Source organism: Erythrolamprus reginae, chromosome Z (assembly GCF_031021105.1).
Source record: "Erythrolamprus reginae isolate rEryReg1 chromosome Z, rEryReg1.hap1, whole genome shotgun sequence".
NCBI lineage: Eukaryota > Metazoa > Chordata > Lepidosauria > Squamata > Dipsadidae > Erythrolamprus > Erythrolamprus reginae.
Genome location: NC_091963.1, coordinates 27,423,215 through 27,450,608, shown reverse-complemented (window position 1 = coordinate 27,450,608; position 27,394 = coordinate 27,423,215). Strand labels below are relative to the sequence as shown.

General features: G+C 38.0%; 1 protein-coding gene across 1 annotated transcript in view; it reads left to right on the top strand.

Moving 5' to 3' along the window:
• The window catches only part of ADAM22 (ADAM metallopeptidase domain 22), a 194,043-nt gene that overhangs the window by 69,252 nt on the left and 97,397 nt on the right, over nucleotides 1–27,394 (top strand). The window contains exon 4 of the mRNA XM_070728164.1: nucleotides 8,146–8,212. Coding sequence (XP_070584265.1) covers nucleotides 8,146–8,212 — 67 coding nt within the window. The remainder of the gene's footprint in view (nucleotides 1–8,145; nucleotides 8,213–27,394) is intronic.

Genomic DNA, 27,394 nt, shown 5'->3' with positions numbered 1-27,394 from the left:
GAACATAATTTTTTATTGGTCAACTGTGATTGGACACAGATTGGAATTTGTCTTTAGTGCATATGCTCTTAATGTATATATAAACAGCAAGTAATAGTCATAGATAATAAACCATAGTTACCATCATTAATTATGTTACAAACAACAATTGATAAATCACAAGAAACCAATAAGAGATGATAGTAGGAAAGATGAGAAGATGAGAAAAGATGAGAAGTGAGACAGTGCTGTGGGAATTCATTGTTCAGCAGAATGATGGCACAGGGGAAAAAAAAAACTACCTTTGTGTCTAGTTGTTTTGGCCTGCAGTGCTCTATAGCAGCAACCTAAGGAGAGAAATTGAAATAAATGATGTCCATGAAGTGAGAAATCTGTAAATATTTTCTCAGCCCGCTTTTTGGTTCATACATTATACAGATCGTCAATAGAAAGCAGACTGGTGATTTTTTTTTCTGCAATCCTAACTATTCATTGAAATCTGTACTTGTTTTTTTTTAATTGTTGTACCAAACCAGACAGTTATTTAGGTACAAATGACAAGTTCAACCATCCTCTGTAGAACTGCATACGCAGCTCCTTGGAAAGTCTGAACATTCTCAGTTAATCCAGGAAGAACATTCTACTCTGGCTTATTGAATTAATAATAATAATAATAATAATAATAATAATAATAATAATAATAATTATTATTATTATTATTATTATAAGATTTGTATGCCGCCCCTCTCCAAGGACTCGGAGTGGTTCACAACAAGTAAAACATCATATACAAATCCAATGTTAAAACAGTTTTAAAAAATCCCTATTAAAAACAATCATACAACCCAAACACACCATACATAAAGTCAAGACAGCTAGCTGAGATATAGTCGGTTTTCTTTTGGTAAAAAAAATTGATGTCAGTTCAGAGGGTGTTCTGGAGGCATTTTTGATCTTACTATACTATCAATCTCTATATGTATACTCTAAAAATTAAACAATTGATAAAAACCAAAAATGATTGAAAGAAGAAAAAGTTCTGTTGAGCAGTGTGTGGTTATAGATAAATAAATATGTAATTTTAAAGAAATAATAACCATTTTAAACATTCATATTATGAATATAACATATGTATTGGCAAACATAATATATAAGAAATGATTTATATTGCTTCAGTTCAGTTCAGAACTTGGAATGCAAAGGCTAACTGATGAAGATTCAAAATAAAATTATAAGTAATATAGTTATACATTAAACTATGTCTTTAAGCAAGAACTCAGACATAATAGTGCTCTGGATATTATTAACATTTATGACTTCCCTTGTAAAAAGTCAAGTGCACATGTGTTTGCTATAAAATACTCTTTGGAACCTAATTGTATACTGTTTTGTGTGCCATCATTTTTATCCAGAGAGTGGGTTTATGTTTCAAACCACAGGTGTGTTTTATTCTTAAACATGTTTTCTGCCTAGTTCCTCATCTCCTCAGCAGCTGTGCTGTAGGATTGTTTCAACCTCTGCCTTTCAGTTTTTGAAAATCACAAAGAAAGTTTTGCTTGTGAAGAACTGTTCTAGTGAGAATTATTCTTGTATTTTAGCTTTAAAAACCCTATCTGGTTCTTCTGAGGAGGAAACAATCATGTTTTGCCTCTTTCCTGATAAGAGATGATGTATCAATACTTTATTTTTAAATATTGTAGTCTGGCAATCAATGAATATTTAATTTAATTCAGCAACTACAAAGAAATTTAGCTACCTGTGACTAGTCCCTGATTGTAGTATTGATTCTGTCAGGTCAGTTCTTTGATTGAGTTAGATAGCTCAGAAGTGATTTGCCATTGTCTCTTTCCTAGGATTGAAAGGGTGTAGGTCAACCCAAGTCACCTATTCAGCTTTGTGCCCAAGGTTGGATACAATTCTCAGCCTCTTGGTTTCTATTTCAATGGCTTAATCTCTAGACCAAAGGAGATAACTTAAGCTAAGAAGATCATTAATGTGCTACAGTGGTTTGAGCAATCGGTTAAATCACCAATTCCTTGACAAACAGAACGGATAACAGTTTCCAGAAAGCAGTTGTAACAAAAATAAGAAAGTACAGATAAACCTCACTTAATATCCTTTATTCAGCAAACATTTGAAGTTACAACGGTGCTGAACAAAGAGATTTAGGGCCATCTTGAAATTCTGATTGTTGCGGTGTCCCTGTGTGCTGCTGTTTAGTCCATTTGAACTAGAGGCAGGTTCCTCCCAGTTTGGTCTGGTTTGCCCGAACAGGTAGCGATCTGCTAGTGATGTCACAATGACATCATAGAACTGGTTTGGTCAGTGCTGGTCCATGGGTGCCACCATCTTTTTTTTAAAAAATTCAGATTATTTTTCTCCAGATATTTTTTTTGCATTTCCCTCCCACTTTTTCCCCGTTCAGTACACGCACAAAAGGTGAGTTCACAACACTGTGCATATGGTCCCCATCTTGTTTTCACCTTTTTTTGGGGGGGGGGTTGCCATTGTGTAAGCATGCATATACGAAGCGCGCATATGGTCATGTAGCACAAGAGGAAGTGAACCGGCAGTGAGGTAAGTTAGAACCGACCCCACAATGAGCCGGGATGGCGCAGCAGATAGATTGCTGTACTGCAGGCTACTGAAGCTGACTGTAGATCTGTAGGTTAGCAGTTCAAATATCATCACCAGCTCACGGTTGACTCAGCCTTCCATCCTTCTGAGGTGGGTAAGATGAGAACCCGGATTGTGGGGGCAATATGCTGGCTCTGTTAAAAAGCGCTATTGCTAACATGTTGTAAGCCGTCCTGAGTCTAAGGAGAAGGGAGACATAAAAATCAATCAATCAATCAATCAATCAATCAAACAAACAAACAAACAAACAAACAAACAGTAAATAAATAAATAAATAAATAGTCCATCTTAAATTTTCTGACCAGAATTTTGAAGGCTCCTTGTTTGTAAATATCATATCAACATTTAGAAGCATTGATACCTTTTCAACTCTTCAAAGTCCAAATTTAGTATTTAATGTATTTAATAAATAGAAACAGAGAAGATTGACGGCAGAAAAAGACCTCTTGGTCCATCTAGTCTGCCCTTATACTATTTCCTGTATTTTATCGTAGGATGGATATATGTTTATCCCAGGCAAACAAGCAAACAAACAAACAAATAAACAAAAAATAAACAAACAAACAAACAAACAAATACCTGCATTTATAACTGCCTTTTGGCTTATCTTCTTCTCACTGTTGTCAGCTGATCCTGCCTGTTGCCAATGCCGCCGCCGCTGCCACCCCTCCTCCTGCTTGGTGGCTGCTGCTGTTGAACATGATTGATCTGCCACACACTAGACAGAGGAAGAGGCTGCCCCGCTGCAGAAGCGGGTGGGATTGCCTTCTTATTAAATTGCGGAACCCTGGCTGGCCCTTGTGGAACCCTTGTGTTCCGGGGAACCCTGGTTGAAAAGCACTGCTCCAGACCTCAATTTGAAGGACAAGGTGCCAAACAAACCCTCTCTGCATCGGCATGAAGGAAGGGGCAGAAAAAAAAGTGTTTACCAGTACAGTAATGTTTCATGGTGTGGTGGACAATTGGGCAGCAGGGGAAGCTGGTGGCAGGAGTAGGCTGTCAACAAAGGGGCAATGACGAGACATAGGTGGGTAAGGAGAATTGAAGAGAAGGCAATTCCTTATTTTGCTAAACCTTGTGCATAGACAGGATCAAGCAAGGAATAGCTTGGGTCCTCACCTAACAAATGATGGAATTCATGTAACAACAGTAATAGGCATCATTGGGATTGTCATTGTTAAATAGTGCAGTCGTGTGACTTGCACTTTATAATCAAATTGCTTAGCAGTGGAAATTCTGATCCCAAGTACTGATGCAACTCAAGAACTACCTGAATGTTGTTAGCCCTCAAAGGTGTTTTCATACTAGCAATAGTAGAAACCAAAATGGACAATATTTTATTGACCCAATGGCATTAATATTGCGCCGGACAGAGAATGAAACTCGAACACAAGAGCTGGATGAAAATGGGTCACTTTATTGATTACAGTAATAGACCTGTAGAGGGTGCTAAATGGGGTGAAAAATCCTGAACAAAAACATACTTGGGCAACCAATGGGCAAACTCCTTGCTTGGTAAGGGTGAAGCGAGCCCCACCTTCACCCAAATTGAAAGCCACGCCCAGCGTGTGGGGGGGCTCACCTCCATGACCCGGAACCGGAAGTGACGTAGATGATCCCCAAGTGCTCCTCCCTCCCACCGCTCCGTCCGTGGAGGAGGCATGAGTTGTGAGACGAAGGAGCCCATCACCTTTTAACAGATGCCCAACGGAGAACACACGGTTGCAACTGACACCCTTTCCACCCCGTTTTTGCCAATAGTGACCAAATAAAGAAAATTCAATCAACCTATTTACAACCGATACACCCCCTAACCCATTAAAAACCTCCCGCCCCTCCCAGCTGAAATGGACGTCTGGCCGAGGCGATTCTTCCCCCGGCCGGACAGGCATGCTTTTTGCTGCAAAAGCAGCGCGTGGGCGACCCTGCGCTCTGTGCAGGCGCGCCCAGCTGGGAGGCGGTGTTCTCGCCCCTCCCCGCTGTCGCAACTATCGGCCGGGCAAAAATCGCCCGGCCTCTTAATTTTAAAGGACAATAAGATTTGCAGTGGGATGACAGTTATAAAAAAAAGTCAGAGTAGAGTTATGAATACAGTAGAACCAAGGTTTCCAGTTATTCCCCCCTCCCCATGCATTTCATGAATTCTATTTAAAAATAAATTCTGTAAAAGAAAATAAAAAATAATAAAAAATAAATTTTGTATAAGAAAACCTGCTAGCTATTTTCTTTATTCCCCGAAGATAGGAATAGAGATTAAAAAAACTATAGCTGATGTGCTTCTTTTAGCAGTCACAGAAAGCAGAGTTTAAACCATGATTTAATTGTTCGGAACTGTCTGACTAAGTCTAGGTAGTTTCTTGGCAGTATTTTCCAAAGTGGTTTTCCATTGCTTTTTTCATAGGCCGCGAGAGACTGATTGGCTCAAGTCTTCCATATGATTTAATACTTAACGTTTTCTGGTTCCTACACTGGGGTCTTTAACCATAAAGCCAAACTACCTTATTATGCTCATGTTTATTCTACTGTAACATTTATACAGATTACCACATCATTTATGTTGCTGCTTATCTGTTGCATTGTTCAATTCAATCAGGATGATTTTATGTTTCCTCCTTACTGTCAGATTAAAAAGGACTTTGTTACATATGATATTGCAAAATTACACACACAAACACGCACGCACGCATGCACACACACACAATCACATATAATATTTATGTGATAGAAAGGAATCATTGGCCGTTAGATTGCTAACTGTCACAATTGAATGTGTATTTTGAATGTCTTGAGTGCTTTAGACTGTTTTTGCGGTGTATCTGCATATGTACTCAGCTTCATCATGCTGTTTAACACACACCCACACCCACACCCACACCCACATATATATATATATGTCACATGTTTTTTTTCTGAATTTAAAAATTAAGGGAGACTAGGATAGATCTATTTCGGCCTTATTTTGGCCTCATCAGCTAGCCATACCCACTGGGACTTGAACTTGCAACCTTTGCCTTCTAAGGCAGAGAATTATCCTCTAGGCTACAGTATCCAATCCCTTCAGCTCTGCACCAGGGAAGGGTTACATATTTTTGTGTCGAATCACCGTGGTGTATTGAAGGAACATCACAGCTCCTTATTTGCCTCTCGGCCCAACCTAGGGCCATTTCCAAGGCAGTTAATTTTATTGATAGCCGACAATTCTATCTATATGTGTCACATGTTTTTTTGCTGAATTTGAAAATTAAGGTAGACTAGGATAGATCTATTTCAGCCTTATTTTGGCCTCATCAGCTAGCCATACCCACTGGGACTTGAACCTGCAACCTTTGTCTTGTAAGGCATATATATATATATGTATATGTCACATGTTTTTTTGCTGAATTTGAAAATTAAGAGAGACTAGGATAGATCTGTATGAATATATATATTTGAAAACCCGTGAAGTGAATCTGCAAAAGATGAACCGTGAAGTAGCGAGAGATTACTATATATGGAATATATACAGTACATGGTCTTTCGAGATCGAAGGATGCCCATGCATCCTATCCTATCCTATCCTATTCTATTCTCTTAAAATTTTATCAAGCTGGCCATCTTCGGAGAGGGGCGGCATACAAATCTAATAAATTATTATTATTATTATTATTTAATAAATTGCGGATGCCTCTAGGGTTAGAATTCTTCAAAACAAATATTGTGCTGTTGTTTGTCCAGCCACTCATAAAAATGAGTGAAAGATTACGCATTGCACTAAAAGGTTCTAGAAATCTGATTTTTTAAAAGCATGCTTTTAACCTTAAGTGATGTTAGATGAAATGTCAGGATGATTCTTGCCAGTGTGAAGTGAACTTCACATTCTGTGCTTTGTATTCACAAATGAGGTGTTGATTGTACCGTATTTCCATGCAATTTTCTCCGTGTGGAACCTAGAAATAATTTTAAAAATAAAGAGAGTCTGAGGGCAAGTGCTTTCCTCTAAAAAAAACGCCTGCTTTTTGTGCAATATCTTCACAAATAAGATATCCCTGATAATAAGCCCAATCGGGCTTTTGAGTGCATAAGCAATAAGGACAAGCGTTTATTTCAAGGTTTAAAAAAATATAAGACAGAGTCTTATTTTGGGGGAAACACAGTAGATATTCTATGAATTTGCTTATATGTACATGGCACATACTCTTAAGTCAGAAGATAGGGTGCCCTGAAAACTTGATAATACTATATTTAGCAAGTTTATTTTTTATTCAAAAAAATTCAAATTGAGATGTTTCTGCTCAAAATACTCCATTTGCATTTCAAACACTTTGAGTTCTGATTATTTGGGAAGTACATCAATCTCACAACAGATACATTGAGGTTCAAAAGGTTTGAAAAGCATGCCTCGTAATGTTCATGAGCATTATACTGGGGATTTTGAGAAATTCCTTATGCTTATGCCCTGGACTCCTATCCCCTTTTAAGATTGTGTGAAGGCCACGCCCATGCTCAGTTTAGCAAAGGGGGAAAAAGTCATGATATGTCATGTGATGCCGCCATGATGCCACCAGTTTGACACCTCGATTTATAACATACCAGAATCCCTCATGTGATCAGAATGATGACTTCCACAGAGGTAATCATCTTAGTACCAATGAGAGAATATTTGAAATAAAGATGATGTTGTGCAGAAATGTTTCATAATGTGTTAATGCTTAAAAGATGATTGGGGTTCTCTCTCTCTCTCTCACACCCACCCACCGAGTTATCCTTAAGTGTAGGTGTTGTATACATTGTAATGAGAAAAGTACAGAGGCTTAGTGGATTTACCTGCCAAGTGTTTTTAGCCCATTTATGAACACACATTTAAAAATACAGTGATACCTTGTCTTACAAACTTAATTGGTTCTGGGACGAGGTTCTTAAGGTGAAAAGTTTGTAAGACGAAACAATGTTTCCCATAGGAATCAATGGAAAAGCAATTAATGCATGCAAGCCCAAAATTCACCCCTTTTGCCAGCCGAAGCATCCGGTTTTGCGCTGCTAGGATTCCCCTGAGGCTCCCCTCCATGGGAAACCCCACCTCCGGACTTCCATTGCCAGCGAAGTGCCCGTTTTTGCGCTGCTGGATTCCCCTGCTGGGATTCCCCTGCAGCATCACAAAAACACGGAAGTCCGGAGGTGGGGTTTCCCATGGAGGGGAGCCTCAGGGAAATCCTAGCAGCGCAAAAACCGGTGCTTCGCTGGCAACAAAAGTCCAGAGGCAGGGCATCCCAGCAGCAGCGGTGGGTTTGTAAGGTGAAAATAGTTTGTAAGAAGAGGCAAAAAAATCTTAAACCCCGGGTTTGTATCTCAAAAAGTTTGTATGACGAGGCGTTTGTAAGACGAGGTATCACTGTACTGTAGTTTCTATCAGGTTTATACACAAATGATATTTTTTACTAGGTGGTTAGCACAGACATATAGTGGAAAGTAATTATGTGTGTATAATTTTCTCGTGAGATGAGGGGCATATAGATTTGATAAATAAATTAATATTTTTCCCTATCGTTTCAGTGATCTACTGTCTTCAAAATATCTTGAGAGGCATATTGACCACAATGGGAGGACGGTGGAAGTTAAAGTAAGACTCTGCACGTTGATACTTATTTTTGCTATACTGTTATGCAATTCAATTGCCCAATTGTACTGCAAGTGCTGTTGTTAGACTCTGATTCTAAGCAGCCGATGTGGTTTTAAGTGCTCTAAACCTTGTAATATTCCAGAGAGGTATATTTCTGTGTTTTGTAATTCTATTGAAGGATTACCATTCATGTTAAAAGTTGATATCTTACTGTTTATAATTCCCACCACAAATGAATTTTTGATAATAGTTGTAATATAAACTAGCTCATGTTAATGCTTTCAGTAGATGCTTACTTCATAGCATTGGCATGGAGAAATCTGAACGGAATGGGAATTCTGAGTGCAGCTGGCTCTACATAATTATTTATGTTAAGAATCTTGCTGCAATTTATCATACTGAGAAATAAAAATGTTTAAACATAATTATTTAGTATTTTTTTTGCAGAATTGTATTTGTATAGACAAAGTAATCTCTTTGGAAAATATATTGAATAAATGTAGGATTTTCAAAGTTCTTGGTTTTGTTAATTTTTATGCCAAAGCAATTTTCCACATCTTTACACTTAACTGATTCAATAAAACAGTACATTAATATTTCCTAGTGTTTTGTAGTTACAGATTTGACAATTAAAATTCAGGAAAGGAATTCATTTATGATGTCACACATCAGTTTTATTTGCCTTAATATATAGTAAACAAACCATACAATGTAGTTGTAAAACATTATTGGGTAACTTTTTCAGTTATTTAAAACAACAGAAGGATTAAATGTAGATTGCTATCGAAGAGAATGAGACGTTTCCTTTCCAGACAAATTAATTTAGACAAGTTGTAATAGATGTACAGTGATCCCCCGGTTATTGCGTCCCCGACCATTGCGAACAGGGTAATTTGCGATTTTTGAACCCGGAAGTCAAAACACCATTTGCGCATGCGTGCCCTTTTTTCTATGGGCACGCATGCGTAGATGGCGCCCGGCAGATCAGCTGCTGGGCGGCTTCCCTGGGTCTTCCCCCTCTTGCTGGCAGGAGGGCGAAGCCCCCCCCAGCACCCGCTCGCCCTCCCTTCGCCCTTCGCCCGGGAAGTTCGCCAGGAGTCAGCGGAAAACGGCGCGCCTGTTTTAAAACGATCGGAGCCGGCCGGCTCCGATCGTTTTAAAGCAGGCGCGCCGTTCTCCGCTGACTCCTAAAGCGGGGAAGTTCGCCAGGAGTCAGCGGAGAACGGCGCAACTGTTTTAAAACGATCGGAGCTTTCCAATGAGTCCCGAAGACAAACGTCAAACTTCCGCGTTTGTCTTCAGGACTCATTGGAAAGCTGCGCGGGTGTTTTAAAACGTCCCCGCTGACATGGGGGGCTTGCTAGCACCCCCCCAAACCCGGGTTGGGGGTTCGGGGGGGTGCTAGCGAGCCCCCCAAGTCGGCGGCGATGTTTTAAAACAGCCGCGCCGCCCCCAATCTTCGGCTCCTCGCTAGCGCTGCGGAAGTTAAAAACACCATCTGCACATGCGCAGATGGTGTTTTTACTTCCGCAGCGCTACTTCGTGAAAACCCGCTCGTTGCAGGGGGTCCTGGAACGGAACCCTCGCAACGAGCGGGGGATCACTGTATATGAATTACCTGTATCTTCATGATCAATTTTTTAAATTGCTAAGATAAATTTAAAATATCTACTGTATGCTACAACAAAATCACCATCTTCAAATCCATTTATTTTCCTCCTAAACATATTGTAATAGTACTCATTAAAGTAAATATAGATTAAAAGAACCTGTTCATTCCAAAGTGTAAAAACTAAAGATGTTTGTATTAAAGAAGATTGGGGATTAAAATTTCTATCCCTTGGATATCTAGCAAGTGCTTTTAAAACCTAGTTAAATTCTCACATTATTCTAATAATAATAGTGTTTTTCTATAAAGTAAAGCCACTAAGACTATTTTTGACAAGCTGAAAGGTAGGCATGGAATAGAAATACTTAGTCAAAAATGTTCTTCCTGTAACCTGGGAAACACTAAAGTGTTTTGTTGTTATTTCAGCAAATCTTGAGACTCTTCAAAATAATTGGCCTTTTAAATGTAAATGTCAAAAAATTACAATATTAATATTTTAGCAGAGAAAACATGTTACTGACACAGAATGGATTGCATGCCAAAAGTGTGTGTGTGTGCTAGCACACACACATACCGACACCCCTTCCCTCCACCCCCCACATGCATACTATCCCCCGCGCTTCCCCCACACACATGCACAATTCCCCCCATCCCCATGCATGCTCACAAGTCGCAGTGAAGCCTGGGATAGTGAAAAACTGCCAAATGGGCAAATTGGAAGTCCATTGTGCTGTTTTTTGCACTGAAGACCCGGAGTACGAAAAGCAGCACAATGGGAAAATCAGAAGTCCGTTTTCCGAACTTCACGTTTGCCTGTTGGGCTGTTTCTCACACTCTGGGGCTTCAGGAAGCTTCCCTGAAATCTCTGGAGGGTGAAACAGCTTTACTCAAGGCCGAAAATCAGCTGGCTAACATGTGCATGCGTGCTGGAGATGACATAGGACAACACCTCGCGTGCCCTCCAATATGGCTCCCCGCGCGCCATAGGTTCGCCATCACGGCTATAGACTGTACATTACAATTCCTTAATTATGTGGCCTTCTTCAAAAATCATTTGCTATAATATAGCATTTTAAAATATCTAATGTTTAAATTTTCATTTGTGGCTGAAAACTGGCAAGAATCCGAGTCTTCAGAGAGGGGTGGCATACAAATCTAATAAATTATTACTATAATTATTAAATTATTAAATTAATTATTAAATTAATTATTAAATTAATTATTAAATTATTAAATTATTAAATTATTAAATTATTAAATTATTAAATTATTAAATTATTAAATTATTAAATTATTAAATTATTAAATTATTAAATTATTAAATTATTAAATTATTAAATTATTAAATTATTAAATTATTAAATTATTAAATTATTAAATTATTAAATTATTAAATTATTAAATTATTAAATTATTAAATTATTAAATTATTAAATTATTAAATTATTAAATTATTAAATTATTAAATTATTAAATTATTAAATTATTAAATTATTAAATTATTAAATTATTAAATTATTAAATTATTAAATTATTAAATTATTAAATTATTAAATTATTAAATTATTAAATTATTAAGAATATAATTTTTAAAATGTGAAGAAGTATCTCCTTAAGTATTAGGGAAACTGGGACAATATTCAGTACTGATACTTGGATTTTTTTTTTTAAACTGAGAATAATAATGGGTCTACTTAATTTTTGGTTATTCCTCATATGATAAAATTTGTACCATGAGATCTATCTTTTTTAAAAATGATTCTTGAGTTCTTTTATCCATTATAATACATCCACTAAAAGCCAGATTGGTCTTGTGGTTAAAGCACCAGGCCAGGAACTGGGAGATGGTATGTTTTAGTGCCAACTTATCCAGGAAAGCTAGGGGCCAATCTTTCTCACCTCATCTCACCTCACTAAATTGTTGTTGTGAGAAAAAATGGAGTAGGAAGGAACATTAGATATATTTTCCACCTTGACTTTCAAAGGAAAAGTGGGATAGGAGAGAGAGAGACAGAGACAGGAGTTAAACATTTGGCTTAGTGGATCCCCCCATCACACATTTGTACTTTAACTCATGCCTAAATTTTTGTAATATGTTGTAGCTTTTCTATATGTGCCAATTCCCAAGCTATGCACTCTGGAATATGTTTGTGTGACTTGACTTTGATTTATTTAATAATCAACTCTATATACATTTTGAGATATAGTTTAGCCAAAACCTGAATGTTTTATTTAGTGATCATTAGCTCCAGATTATCTCTATTTTTCCAAAACTGTTTTAAATATTCATTCATTTTTAACTGATACTTGATCACAGAAAGGGTAAGTGCATATAAAATTCCTCCTTAGGAGGAATACATGCTAAAATCATATTTTTTCTTTCAATAAGCGTATTAGCAGTTCAACAGATGTAATAGGATTTGTTCTAAATCCTCCACTGATACTCGTTTAATTTCTAGTGAACTCTTATATTGCAAACAATCACTGGTTTCTTCCTTAAAAATCCCAGCAGAATAAAGTTTAAGGAAGAAAAAAATTAAATCTATCTAAAGCTTAGATGATTTTAAACACAAAGAATAGCAGAGCAGAACAGAACAAGTATCTTGTATCTATTATCCCTGTCTAGAAAATAAACAGGTTAATTCGAAGACCAAATCACCAGCTTGCATTTTTAAAATTATTTCTCTCAAGGCTTGATATTCATGTAAGTAAGTTGGTAGGTAGGTAGGTAGGTAGGTAAGTAAGTAAGTAAGTAAGTAGGGAAGGAAGCAAGGAAGCAAGCAAGAAAGGTTGGAAGGAAGGAAGGAAGGAAAGAAGGAAGGAAGGAAGGAAGGAAGGAAGGAAGGAAGGAAGATGCTTTCAAATCTCATTAGAATGGATAAAAATAATGTTTAAACTAGCTCATTGAATGCATAACTGAAGAAAAGAACTTGATTACCTTTTACTTAGAGGAAACCCTGAGGGAACTCATTCCATAGCTTGAAATCAGCATATTTTTATTTCTGATTTTCCAAATACTGTATACCACAATTTTGCTCTGTGTATTATCTGCGGTGAACTAATGTTTCATGGCTGGTGTATTGTTTCTTAAAACAACATGACAGCTCTTTCACTGTTTATTGTAGAGAAATCTTATTCTCTGGCTCTCATCCCAAGTTTTGTCTGATGTGCCATGATTTTATTCCCATCAAGAATTGACAATGCCAGCTGTAGGGACAGTTGGTAGTGACCCAAAGATAAGCTTTGCATCTGTTTATGGTGGATAGTATTTGTAACATAAAGCAGAGTGGTCATGTCTGTGGAATCATTAGAAGAGGATATTAGACAAAACAAGATTACATCCGCATTGTAGAGATAGATACAATGCTATTATTGTTGTTATTTGTGTAAGTTAAATTATCTTCCCTAAATTATCTACTGTAAGTAACTTAGATAGGAAAGCACTTTAATAGGAAAGATTTCTTAGAATAAATGGAATATTGATCTCTGTTCCAAGCAAAAGGTCCAGGATGTATCTATTATCTAAAGCATTAGTGATGCTATTTATCTGTTCTCAAACATGCATCCTAAGCTTCTGAAGAAAAAATGAGAGAAATTATCTTGTCTAATTTTTGGTGATAATTTTCTCACTAATTTTCCTTCCTTGTCTAGTAGCTGATTCAGAAATCAGGTCTTGCCTTAATAAGCTAAGGCAATTCCAGACAATTCCAGACTACACATTTCTCATTCTCCTGTTTCTTGCCCATCATCATTGCCTCCTAACTTCTGACCTTCACCCCATGTCAAAACTTGGCTCAATTTTCCGTTCATATGCTAAAATGGCAACTCATTATTCAGTCATATTGCCAGTATATATTTCATTTCATTTCATTTTATTGGATTTGTATGCCGCCCCACTCCGTAGACTCGGGGCAGCTAACAACAGTAATAAAAACAACGTGCGACAATCCAATACTAAAGAAGGTAAAAACCTTTATTTTAAAAACCAATCATACATACAAATGTACCGTACATAAATTGTGGAAGCCGAGGGGGAAAGAATATCTTAATTCCCCCATGCCTGACGACAAAGGTGGGTTTTAAGAAGCTTGCGAAAGGCAAGAAGGGTGGGGGCTATTCTAATCTCTGGGGGGAGTTGGTTCCAGAGGGCCGGGGCCGCCACAGAGAAGGCTCTTCCCCTGGGTCCCGCCAAATGACATTGTTTAGTTGACAGGGACCCGGAGAAGGCCAACTCTGTGGGACCTAATTGGTCGCTGGGATTCGTGTGGCAGAATTGGTCACTGGGATTCGTGTGGCAAACAATAAGCTAATTTTTGCATATTGGACCAGTTTTCTAAATCTCTGCATACTATAAAGTTATTTAAACTAGCTTTGTTGCAGTATTATTGCAGCATTTTTGTAAGGATATCCATGTGTTATGTGCCTTTAAAAAGCTCACTGTATGGGTAATTGCATTATCAAAATGAGCTAATAAAGAAGTTGAAATGTTATCCCCTTTTGTCTCCATCTGACAGAGAAGTTGGAACTATTTCTCATTCCAGTTAGTACTGAGCAAATTCAATAGATTTCTATAAGCTTTCTTTTTTATTTTGCAAGTTGCTAACTTAAGCCAAGTTGACAATTGAAAATGTGAATATTGCTGCCCTTCCTAAGAAGCAGAAAAGAAATTGATTCAAGAAATCAGTTTCTCCCCTTCTCTCTCCCACCCATTTCCTCCTCCCAGGAGGTAAACTATTCAGGTTTTTGACTTGCATAATTCACTTTCTCCTAGGGTAGCCCAATTAGAATTTTAAAGTTAAAGTACAGTGCACAATGTGTTTCTGTTCCATGGAGATTTTTCGGCTGCCAGTTGTGCTTTGTTTGGTGAACTCCATTTTTTTCCTCCTTCCTTCATTGCAAAGCTCCCTGCCCACTCCAGGGACTTTTTGTGACATTGAAGAAATTTGGGGCTAATGTTAAATGCTCATGTGGTGTAATGAGTACTGTGCGTAATTCTGTGCATAAAAGGCATTTCATTAGATAGTCAAATATAGGCCTCCTTTGTTTTTGTTCATTTATTAGTTCTACATGGCAACTTCACAACTCTTTGTATTTGAAATTGGCTTTAGTCAGAACCACTTAAAAGTAAATATTATACGAAGGAATTATGAAGACCCAGCAAGAATAAACTATTATATGATAATAATATTCCTGTTAAGAAATATTTTAATTATCTGATCAAAGTGAACTGATGGGATGAGTATTGAAGCATCACATGCATTTCGCTCTATGTTGGTTTTGCCCCCCTTGAGGAGATGTATTTATAGGATGAATGTCAAAGCAAGACACACATTCAACTCTGTGTTGGATTTCTGACACTCTTGAGGAGAGAGCTTAATTCTTGGTAAAGAATATGTCTGGCATATTCATTTAAAAATACTGTAGAAGAATAGAAAATAAATGATACTGCAATCACAGTAGACTGAACTTTCTGATTTGAAATCTTCTAAATGGCACTCAAATCCAATACTTCTGAAGCATTACCAAGACAAAGAAAGTTGCAGTTGGTTTAGGGTAAAGTAATGCAGCACTTTGGCTTCCTGAATTTATAATGTATATACAATGGTACTTCTACTTACAAACTTAATTTGTTTCGTGACCAGGTTCTTAAGTAGAAAACTTTGTAAGAAGAATAAAATGACCAGATTTTAAGATTGGGAAAGAGGGACACCATTGAGCGGAGGGGAGGGGGGCAGGGGCTAAAAAAGTTTAACCAAAAAAATTAGAAATATTTCTCTCTCTCTCTTCCTCCCTCTTTCTCTCTCTTCCTCCCTCCCTCTTTCTTTCTATCTCTCTGTCTCTCTGTCTTTCTCTCTCTCTCCTTCCCTCCCCCTCTGTCTTTCTCTCTCTTCCTTTCTGTTTCTTTCTTCCTTCTCTTTTCTCTCCCTCCCTCCCTTTCTTTTTATTTCTCCCTTTCTTTCTCTCCCTCCCTCCTTCCCTCTTTCTTTCTTTCTTTCTCTCTTTCTCTTTCTTTCTCTCCTTCTTTCTTTTTTTCTCTCTCTCTCCTTCCCCCTCTCTCTTTCTCTCTCTCCCTTCCTTCCTCTTCTCCTCTCCCTCCCCCCCACAAACCCAGCCCTTTCCCCGGGGCTCAGTAGGTGCTCTGGCCCAGAAGCAGCTTCACCTGGAAAGAAAGGGCGGGGCTTCCAATCCTCCTTTGGGCTCAGAGGGCGGAACGTCTGCAGCACAGGAGCCGCCCAGCTTCCCTGCCCCAATGGTGCCCGGGTGGAGGCAAAGGCGGGAGAGGAGGCGGGGTGGGGAGAAACGGGCAAGCAAAGACCCTGCACAGCTGGCCGGAAGTAAACACAGAGACCTCTGGCCAAGCTGGGTTGGGTGGGGAGGACAAGGCAGCAGCGGAGAGCTTGGAATCCCCTCCCTCCAGCCTCTTCCAAGGGGGCTGGTTGGGAGGGAAAAAAAGCGGGATATTTTTCAAAGGGTGCGGGACGTGGGACAAATGATGAAAAAGCGTGACTGTCCCACTGAAAGCGGGACATCTGGTCACACTAAAGAAGAAGCAATTTTTCCCATAGGAATCAATGTAAAAGCAAATAATGCGTGGGATTGGGGAAACCACAGGGAGGGTGGAGGTTCCGTTTCCTCCCAGGAGATTCCTAGAGAGGCTCCATGGAGGATTCTACCTGCCTAGAGAGGCCCCACGGAGGCTTCTCCCTGCCTTTTCCGGTTACATTTTCAGAGGCTCAGGTTTGTAAGTGGAAAATGATTCTTGAGAAGGGACCAAAAAATCTTGAACACCCAGTTCTTATCTAGAAAAGTTCATAAGTAGAGGCGTTCATAGGTAGCAGTACCACTGTATTAACAGGGCGGCACGAAGAATTATATTTTGTTTTATGTAAATTTGGATCCATATAAAATAGTAAAGGAGTTTTTGCCAAGGAGAGTGTGTGGAATAAAGATTTCAGAACAAACAAGTATTGTTTTTATTTTCTTGGGGTTTTTTTTGGAACTGTCTGGATTTTGTTCTTAAATGGGTCCAGACTTCCTGCCTCACAGTAGCGTTCCAGTGTGATTATTCTCTTGCCATTTTATTTTATTTTGAAAGATCCTTTTCCAAAAATAAGTCAACCACACAATTTAGATAGTATTACAGAACAATGAGTTTGGTGGCAGTCTAAGGAAATATCTTCCAGTTCTTCAAGATCGGCTTGAAGAGCACCAAGAAACCAAGAGCAAAAGTAGTGGTAGCGGTGGTGACAGTGGTGTGTGTTTATGTGTGTGTGTGTGTGTGTGCAGGAAAAGAGGAGTCAGTGAAGCACTGGCTGTCACCTGGGAGGGGACCATGGAGGGACACATCATATGCCCCTTGCCCTTGCTTCTGCTACTTTTGCTCTCAGCTTCTTGGCATGGAGTCTGCCTCCCTTCATATTCCTTGCACAGTGCTGCCATTGCTGCGGTATTATTTGTGCATGCACATCCTATTGGACTTGCAAGGCAATGGGATGCACATGCATGAAGAACATGGCAGGGATGAACATGGCAAACATGGGGAGCAAGCGAGTGGTGAGGGAGTGAACCAGTTTGGGGTCATGGTTAGCTGGCCATCACTACTGGTTCAGCGATTTGGGCCAAATTTCCACTAATGGCATGGACAAACTGGTGTGAATACTATCTCTTATCTAAAGGGAAAAGGCAATATTGGAATAATTTACATCATGGTGAATTAAGATAAATGTGCTTAATCCTTTTGTGATCCCCTTAGCCCAGTGGTTCTCAACCTTTGTAATGACGCGGCCCCTTAATACAGTTCCTCGTGTTGTGGCGCCCCCCAACCATAAGTCTAGTGCCAATTCTCCCAACAGAGATTGAAGCTGATTGGCAGGAAGGTCAAAGGGACGCCCCCACTGTAAATGCCTGATTTATCAGATTGTAAAAATAGGTTCCAAGGCGCCAGAATAGAAGCTTTAGTTCTTAGCACCATGGAAAATTTGTCTTTTCCCATGGTCTTAGGCGACCCTTGTGAAACAGTCATTTGACCCCCAAGGGGGTCCCGACCCCCAGGTTGAGAACCACTGCCTTAGCCCTTCTTTTCTCCTATAATTCTTCCCTATATTTTTTCATTCAATTTCGTTCTAAACCAAAAGGTGAAGATTAATTTCTGAATTTACAAGAGTTGGAGAATTGAAGTGGCTTAGAAAAAAGATGAAGCGACTGTAAATTATTTTGTTTTCAATTAGGCCAGACCCAGGACTGAAAAAAGAAAGTCAATGTATTGGGTTAGAAGGCTTTCCAACCTGGCATTTTCTTAAGAGTTGTAACATATCCAGAGAACATTGAATGCATCTTTCGGAAACCTCACAACCATGTTGGTTTGTACATGTTTGTATATAATACATTTTGATCTACACTGGCTCACATCTGTACATCAAAGAATTATCAAAGAATTGAGAGTTTATATTAAGTCAAGAATTCTGTCTTAGAGTTTGCATTTCCTGCTAGTAATTATTATGATTTGTTTAGAATGAAGAAGCAAGAAAAAACAATCCCTAATTTCCTTCCCTTTTTGTAGGTGCGATTCAAAGCCAGTTCCTTTGTTCTTAAGCAAAGAAACAAGGCACAGCTTTCAGAATAGATGCTGTCATATCTTTCTTACCAGGTGTCAGAAAGCCATCTTTCCATGCATTGCAACATTCATTGTATCGATAGCATAGGACTCCCTTGTCATTAAGGACATTTTTCTAAGGTTGATGCACTATTTGTATTGTTTCTGTGATTTCAAATCTGATATTTGGAATAATGATTTATATATTATGCTTTTGATAAAAACTAGATGACTTTCCAAACAAAAACCAATGCAGACATCTCACTTAATCATTGCAATTGTCTACATATCTTCTTCTCATTCAAAGTATTTATTGGGACCTAAAAGGGATGGAGTACGTGTCTATGATATCCTACACGGGAAGAAACCCGAATATGCCAAGACCGTCATATATATATATATTTGACATATATATATATATATATATATATATATATATATATATATATATATGTGTGTGTGTGTGTGTGTGTGTGTGTATTTGTGTCGAATGAGGCCAAAATAAGGCCGAAATAGATCTATCCTAGTCTCCCTTAATTTTCAAATTCAGCAAAAAAACATGTGACATATATATATATATATATATATATATATATATATATATATGTTTTCGTAGATTTTCACGGGTACAGGTATGACGGTCTTGGTATATTCGGGTTTCTTCCCGTGTAGGATTTGGAAATTTCTGGCGACGTTTCGATGAGGTCTCACTCATCATCTTCAGGCTGGTGTTTCTGTCCTTTTTCTCAGTCTCGCAGTCTTCGCCTGAGAAAAAGGACAGAAACACCAGCCTGAAGATGATGAGTGAGACCTCATCGAAACGTCGCCAGAAATTTCCAAATCCTACACGGGAAGAAACCCGAATATACCAAGACCGTCATATATATATATATATATATATATATATATTTATATTTATATATATATATATATATAAAATGTTTTTTTAGCTGGAATTTTAAAATTAAGGGAGACTAGGATGGTCCCATTTCGGCCTTGTTCTGGCCTCATCCGACATAAAAAAACATATTCGGGTTTCTTCCCGTGTAGGATTTGGAAATTTCTGGTGACGTTTCAACGAGGTCCCACTCGTCATCTTCAGGCTGGTGTTTCTGTCCTTGTTCTAGGGTGAACACAGCGAGACCAGGGAGTTTATCAAATACCATGTAAAATCTGCCCAGCCACATATATTGGACAAACTAACAGGAGAGTAAATGCATGTGTTGCAGAACATAAGAATGCATTAAGGAAAAAAGAAAAAACCTCCTCCCTTTTCCAACACTTCAAAACTACAGGACATGAAATTGATTTTGACAGTACTAAATTAATTTCCAAAACAGAACACTACAGCAAAAGAATAATCATGGAAGCCATCGAGATAGAAAAACATCCCCAAAATATGAACAAGCGGGATGATACCTCCCGCCTACCAGACATCTGGAAACCAGCCCTCAAATGTATCCAAGCCATAGAAACTGAAACCAGACTCAGAACACACATTGCAAAGCAATCAAGTAGCCTGCAAGCTCCAACTACTCAGGATATCACGCCTAATCCACAACCATTAACTAATCAGCATACCTCAGTTACATCAACGACCCCAGGTGTTACCCCACTGACTCACCAGGAAGTTTCTACACAGCAGGCAATTGCTGAGCCATCAAACCACACCCAGCCACCAGTATTTATAGAAGGAAGGCAGCTCAGGTCTCGCTGTGTTCGCCCTAGAACAAGGACAGAAACACCAGCCTGAAGATGACAAGTGGGACCTCGTCGAAACGTTGCGAGAAATTTCCAAATCCTACACGGGAAGAAACCTGAATATACCAAGACCATCATACCTGTACCGGTGAAAATCTACAAATATATATATATACCATCCTAGTACCATCCTAGTCTCCCTTAACTTTAAAATTTCAGCTAAAAACATTTGATATATATACATATGCATATCAGACAGGACCCTCACCACTGCAGAAACCAATGTTCTTTCAAAAGGATTCAATTTTGCAATAGCCCCCAAATGCATTCCAACTGAAAACATCATATGTGGAGTTGAAGCTACCCTAAATAAAATCAACCCAGATGAAGCCAACAAAATCAGACTTGAAGTCACCAATATTCTCTGCTCCAGCAAACCACCTAGAAGCAACATACAAAAGGAGGAACGAGATGTACTTATCAATTTGAAGAAAGACAACGATATAATCATTCTTCCAGCAGACAAAGGAAACTCCACAGTAGTGATGAACACATCAGACTACAAAGAAAAACTTTCCATCCTACTACAAAACCCTGCCTACAAACTTCTAAACACAGATCCTACCACCTACCTAGAAAAAACCACCAAATCCAAAATAAAAACCTCTCCCATCAGTGAAGAAATCCAACAAAGAATCATCCCCAGAGAAAAATCTTCCATATGTCCAAAACTCTATGGCCTTCCAAAAATACACAAAGAAGGAATGCCTCTCAGGCCAATAGTCAGCTCCATAGGCTCCCCTCTACAAAATCTTGCCAAATTTTTAGTCAAATATCTTCAGCCCTATACAGAAACTATCACCTCATATGTACAAAATTCATTCCACTTTATACAAATAGTTAAAAAACAAAACCTACAACCTGGTGACCTACTTGTGAGTTTTGATGTCATATCCCTTTTCACCCAAATACCTATTAAAGAAGCCTTAACAGCTATCCAAAACAAACACAAGCCCCCAAAATATATCTTAGATCTAACCAACCACTGTCTGACAAATACATACTTCATCTATAATGAACAAAGATATAAACAGATAGAGGGAGCCCCCGTGGGATCGCCCCTCTCACCTGTCATCGCCAACCTCTATATGGAATATTTTGAAAATAATGCATTGGAGCAATCTAAACACAAACCTAAACTTTGGCTGAGATATGTAGATGACACTTTTGTAATTTGGCCACATGGAAAAGAAAAACTAGACAATTTCCTCACAAATCTCAATAGCCAAAATACAATTTACTTTGGAAACAGAAGCCAATGATCAACTTCCCTTTCTGGATGTCCTAATCTATAAAAAACCCAATGGCACCCTAGGACACACCATCTACCAAAAGAAAACCCATACCAACCGTTATTTAAATGCACACTCCCACCACTACCCCGCACAGATCACCTCAGTAGCCAAAACTCTCATCACCAGAACCAAACGCCTAGCTGACCATGAGCACTTAAAAACTGAATTGAACAAACTCAAAGATGTATTAATTTCTAATGGATTCGAAAGGAAAACAATTACAAACCTAATCAAAAAAGAGACACCCCCCCAAAAATCAAGACCAAGAACAGGATAATGGTACCACCCTCCTCCCTTACATCAAGGGCACCACAGACAAAATTAGTAAAATTCTACACAAACATAATATCAAAACTTCATTTGTCACTAACCAAAAAATATCAAACATCCTAAGAAACCCAAAAGATAAAATCCAACTCGAAAACCAAGTAATCTATGAAATCCCTTGCAAAACATGTGCAGCCACATACATTGGACAAACCAATCGAAGAGTGAGCGCACGCATTGCAGAACATAAGAATGCAGTTAAAAAAGAAGAAAAGACTTCCTCCCTTGTCCAGCACATTAAAAAAACAGGGCACGAAATTGACTTTGAAAAAACTAAATTACTTTCCAAAACAAAAAATTTATACAGAAGAATTACTATGGAAGCCATAGAGATAGAAGCACCCCTTCAGCATGAACAAACGGGATGACACGTCCCGCCTACCAGAGATTTGGAAACCATCCTTAAACAAAAAAACATATCATAATAATCACCATGTCAATCCTTCAAGTAATTGTGATTCCACCAACCAATCAAATCACTAAAACATAGTCACCCAATCTATTTGCTACATTCAAACCAAATCTCCACCCCCCCAACACTATATATATATATGTATGTAGATTGTTCTGAGTTCAGGTTTTGCCCTGTGTAATATTTTGCATGTTTATGCGACGTTTCGGTGAAATCACATTCACCATCATCAGGCTGAAGTTTCCAAGCTTCGTGCTGTTGTAAAATGGAATGTTTGCAACTGTCATTTCTTCCTAGTATATAGTGTGGGGGTGGAGATTTGGTTTGAATGTAGCAAATAGATTGGGTGATTATGTTTCAGTGATCTGATTGGTTGGTGTAATCATAATTATTAGAAGGATTGACATGGTGATTTTTATGAAGTGTTTTTTGTTTAAGGCTGGTTTCCAAATTTCAAAATTCCAAATTCATAATTATTAGAAGGATTGACATGGTGATTTTTATGAAGTGTTTTTTGTTTAAGGCTGGTTTCCAAATTTCAAAATTCCAAACTCATAATTATTAGAAGGATTGACATGGTGATTTTTATGAGGTGTTTTTTTTGTTTAAGGCTGGTTTCCAAATTTCTGGTAGGCGGGACGTGTCATCTCTTTTATTTATGCAAAGGGGGCTCCTCTCAATTTCTATGGCTTCTAGAGCAATTCTTCTATATAAATTCTCTGTTTTGTGAAGTAATTTAGTTTTTTCAAAGTCAATTTCGTGCCCTGTTTTTTTAATATGCTGGACAAGGGAGGAAGTCTTTTCTTCTTTTTTAACTGCATTCACATGTTCTGCAAGGCGTGCACTTACTCTTCGGTTGGTTTGTCCAATGTATGTGGCTGCACATGTTTTGCAAGGGATTTCATAGATTCCTTGGTATTCCAATTGGATTTTATCTTTGGGGCTCCTTAGGATATTAGATATTTTTTGGTTGGTGCAAAATGAAGTTTTGATGTTATGTTTGTGCAGAATTTTACTAATTTTGTCTGTGGTGCCCTTGATGTAAGGGAGGATGGTGGTACCATTGTCCTGTTCTTGATCTTGTTTTTTGGGGGGTGTCTCTTTTTTGATTAGGTTTGTGATTGTTTTCTCTTCGAATCCATTAGAAATTAATACATCTTTGAGTTTGTTCAATTCAGTTTTTAAGTGCTCATGGTCAGCTAAGCGTTTGGTTCTGGTGATGAGAGTTTTGGCCACTGAGGTGATTTGTGCGGGGTGGTGGTGTGAGTGTGCATTTAGATAACGGTTGGTATGGGTTTTCTTTTGGTAGATAGTGTGTCCTAGGCTGCCATTGGGGTTTATATATATATATATATATCTCATAGGTCTAGTTATCACATTTAATGTTACTTAGAAATGTATTCAATTATTATACGATTTTGCAATTACATAATTACCAAGTTAGAATCACAGAACTGTATTATAAAACAAGGCACCCAACTATAGCATACATTCAGTCAAAAGACCAGGTAAATTAGTAGGTTGTCATCTAGCATAAACAATTAATACATTCTTGCACCAACTATATTTGGAAGGGAATAGAATTCTGCCACGACACCCAAACATTTTGAACATTCCCCTTTTGATTGCCATAAAATAACAAGTGTGTAATTACCAAATGGCATCCCTCTTTGACCTTCTTCATTGGACAAATACATAACTTCCCATTCATCAGTCTCAGTCTTAAATATGAATAAATCAATAGAAAAAGAGAATGAAGGAGAGCAATAGAAAAAAAGGACTAGTTGATAAATATGACTAACTGACTTTTGAACAGAATACGGCTCTATGCTGTTCAACAATTCTGCCACATCTCTCTGATTTTTTAAAGGTTGTTTCTATAAGCCATCTCTTTCTACATGTCTGCATTCCTTCCAGATGTGTCTTGATATTTGATTGGAGTGGAATGATGTTTTCCTAATGCATGGAGTTTCTAGGCCATACGGAATGAAGTTCATTTTATAAATGCCACAATATTATTTGTGGGCACGTGGAATGACTTTTATTTTTACCTCTTTCCTGAATGTACTAAGTAACCTTTGTCTCAGTGCAACTTGAAAAAGTTACATGATCTTTCTGCCAATGGATATTTGTGATATTTTAATAATTGGTAATAAAATTTACCTCCATGCTGAGAACAATGATTTCTCAGCCCAGCTCCTTTGCAATGGATGCATGCTAGGGGGAAAAAAGGTTAATCATCTGTTGGTATTTCAGAAATATCAGACAACTCATTAGCTTGGCTAGGTCATGGCATCATTGTGACTAACAAATGATATCACTGATTGCCTCTGCTTTCCTTGGGAAAACAAATTGTTAAAGGACATCTACATAAGAATGATGGAAAACATCATTTTACTTCCATCTGGAAGTGATGATTTTAGGACAGGAAGACCTAACTTGGAAGGAAAGCTTTTTATGTTATATTGATTGATTGATTGCAATGTAATGTGTTCTAGGGAAATAGAGATTTATTCCACATATGTCAACTTGCAAAGTTTTCAAGTTGCCATAAAACGGAGGAGGTAGAACTGACGGAGTGGCTGATTTTACTAACTGAAACTTCATTCCACAAATGTTTATTTTACTGATTATGTCAGAAGGAGGGGTATGGGATTTCACAGCTGGCCAGTGATTCATTGGAGAATATGAGTTATGACATGTCCAGTGATATGGGGGGGGGACAGAGTCATCAGGGCACGTACCTACATGAATTCAGTTCCAACTGCATTGGAGTATTGGTGAAATGTCACTCTTAATAAATTTTTAGATTTTTTTAGAAGTTTGGTTCATGGCTTATGAATTATTTAGGGCATCTTTTGGAAACCTCACACATATAGTGAAAATTCATAAGGCTAGTTTTAATTTTAGTTAATTTAAATGTATTTAGTTAATTTTATTAATACTTTGTTAACAATCTTGAATCATTTAAGTTTTGGTTATATTTCACTATACAGTATTCCCAAACAGTGAAGATTAGTCTATATTAGATGAGTTGAAGCATGGATAAATTACTTAACTAATGACAAAGTTAACATATTTCAAACTTAACATACAGTATTTCTATTATAACAATGAGTTACAGTGAGGGTAACTTTTGCTATTGAAAAATTTTTGTTGTTCAAAATTTGCATGTGTCTGCAAAGCTGATTTGATAAATGACCATTACAGGAGAGAGATGAATTTTTGAATTATAAGCAGAGCATTATAAGAGCATTATAAAAGATTGTGTTAGAATATTGCTTTGGAAAGCTGTTACTTGCAAGCAAACAAAAATATTTAAATCATTGTTTTTAAAACCTGGCAGATTGAAGACGTGTGACTTTAAGTTTAGTTTGCTGGGAGGTTGAAGCCTAATGATTCTAAAATTGGCAAGTTTGAAAAATGCTTGTTTTAAGTTATATATGGCAAATGATTTTATGAGCTTTCAAAATAAATACATATTCAGTAGACCTAAGTTGTGAAATCCATTGACCATATTCAACCTAGGACCTGTTTGTCTTGAAAATGAGCAAACCATTTTCTGTCTCAACTTAATTGCAATCATTTATTGTGAAGCTTTATAATCTTTTTTGGGGGGCGGGGGGCGGAGTGGAGATAGTCCTCAACTTACAACAGTTCACTCAGTGATCATTCAAAGTTACAACGGCACTGAAAAATGTGACTTATGACCAGTGAACAGCTACCAAAATATTTACTACCATACTGTTGGTGTGGCTTATGCAGGCCGCCCTGCATTTCCTTTCAACATCTTTCAGTGCAAACCCCCTGCTTATGACCATTTTTCACATTTACGACCTTTGAAGCATCCCCATTGCCACGCAATCAAAATTGAGATGCTTGGCAACTGATTCATACTTATGACCATTACTGTGTCCCAGGTCATATGATGACCTTTTGCAATCTTCTCACAAGCAAAGTCAAGGGGGAAGCCAGATTCACTTAAGAACCATGTTAATAACTTAAGAACTGCAGTGATTCACTTACCAACTGTGGCAAGAAAGGTTGTAAGATGGGGCAAAACTCTCCTAACAAATTTCTCATTTAGCAACAGAAATTTTGGACTCAATCGTGGCCATATGTCAAGGACTATCTATACATGGAAATAAAATCTATTTGGAAGAATTATTTAATTCTTTCATTAGATCTTTGGACAATATTCTATTAAAAATGGTGTACATTTAAAATGTGTACTTTGATATAAAGCTGTAGATGCTTGGCTGCATAGCTAGAGGTATAACAAGCAGGAAGAAGGAGATTATGATCCCGCTATATAGAGCGCTGCTGAGACCACATTTGGAATACTGTGTTCAGTTCTGGAGACCTCACCTACAAAAAGATATTGACAAAATTGAACGGGTCCAAAGACGGGCTACAAGAATGGTGGAAGGTCTTAAGGATAAAACGTATCAGGAAAGACTTAATGAACTCAATCTGTATAGTCTGGAGGACAGAAGGAAAAGGGGGGACATGATCGAAACATTTAAATATGTTAAAGGGTTAAATAAGGTCCAGGAGGGAAGTGTTTTTAATAGGAAAGTGAACACAAGAACAAGGAGACACAATCTGAAGTTATTTGGGGGAAGATCAAAAGCAACATGAGAAAATATTATTTTACTGAAAGAGTTGTAGATCTGTGGAACAAACTTCCAGCAGACGTGATAGATAAATCCACAGTAACTGAATTTAAACATGCCTGGGATAAACATATATCCATCCTAAGATAAAATACAGAAAATAGTATAAGGGCAGACTAGATGGACTATGAGGTCTTTTTCTGCCGTCAGACTTCTATGTTTCTATGTTTCTAGATTCAGGGGTGGGCTGCTGCCCGGACCGGGGGGGAGGGATGCAGTATGGTAGCAAAAATGGAGCTCCACCCCAGAGCACCCAATTTGCACTGAAAGAAGTTGAAAGAAAATGCAGGGCATCCTGCATAAGCCACACCCACTGTGTGGTAGTAAAGTTTTTGGTAGCCGTTCACTGGTCACTGTATATATTGGTACATTTATGACTTACAAACCACCAGAGTTACTTAGGGAGTTGGATGGTGACTAATTTGATTAATAAAAGAAAAAAGGAAAAAAAGAAGCAAGTGTCAGGATTTTCTGTCCTTTCTGTCTTCTTCAATTAGAAGTCAGCATTC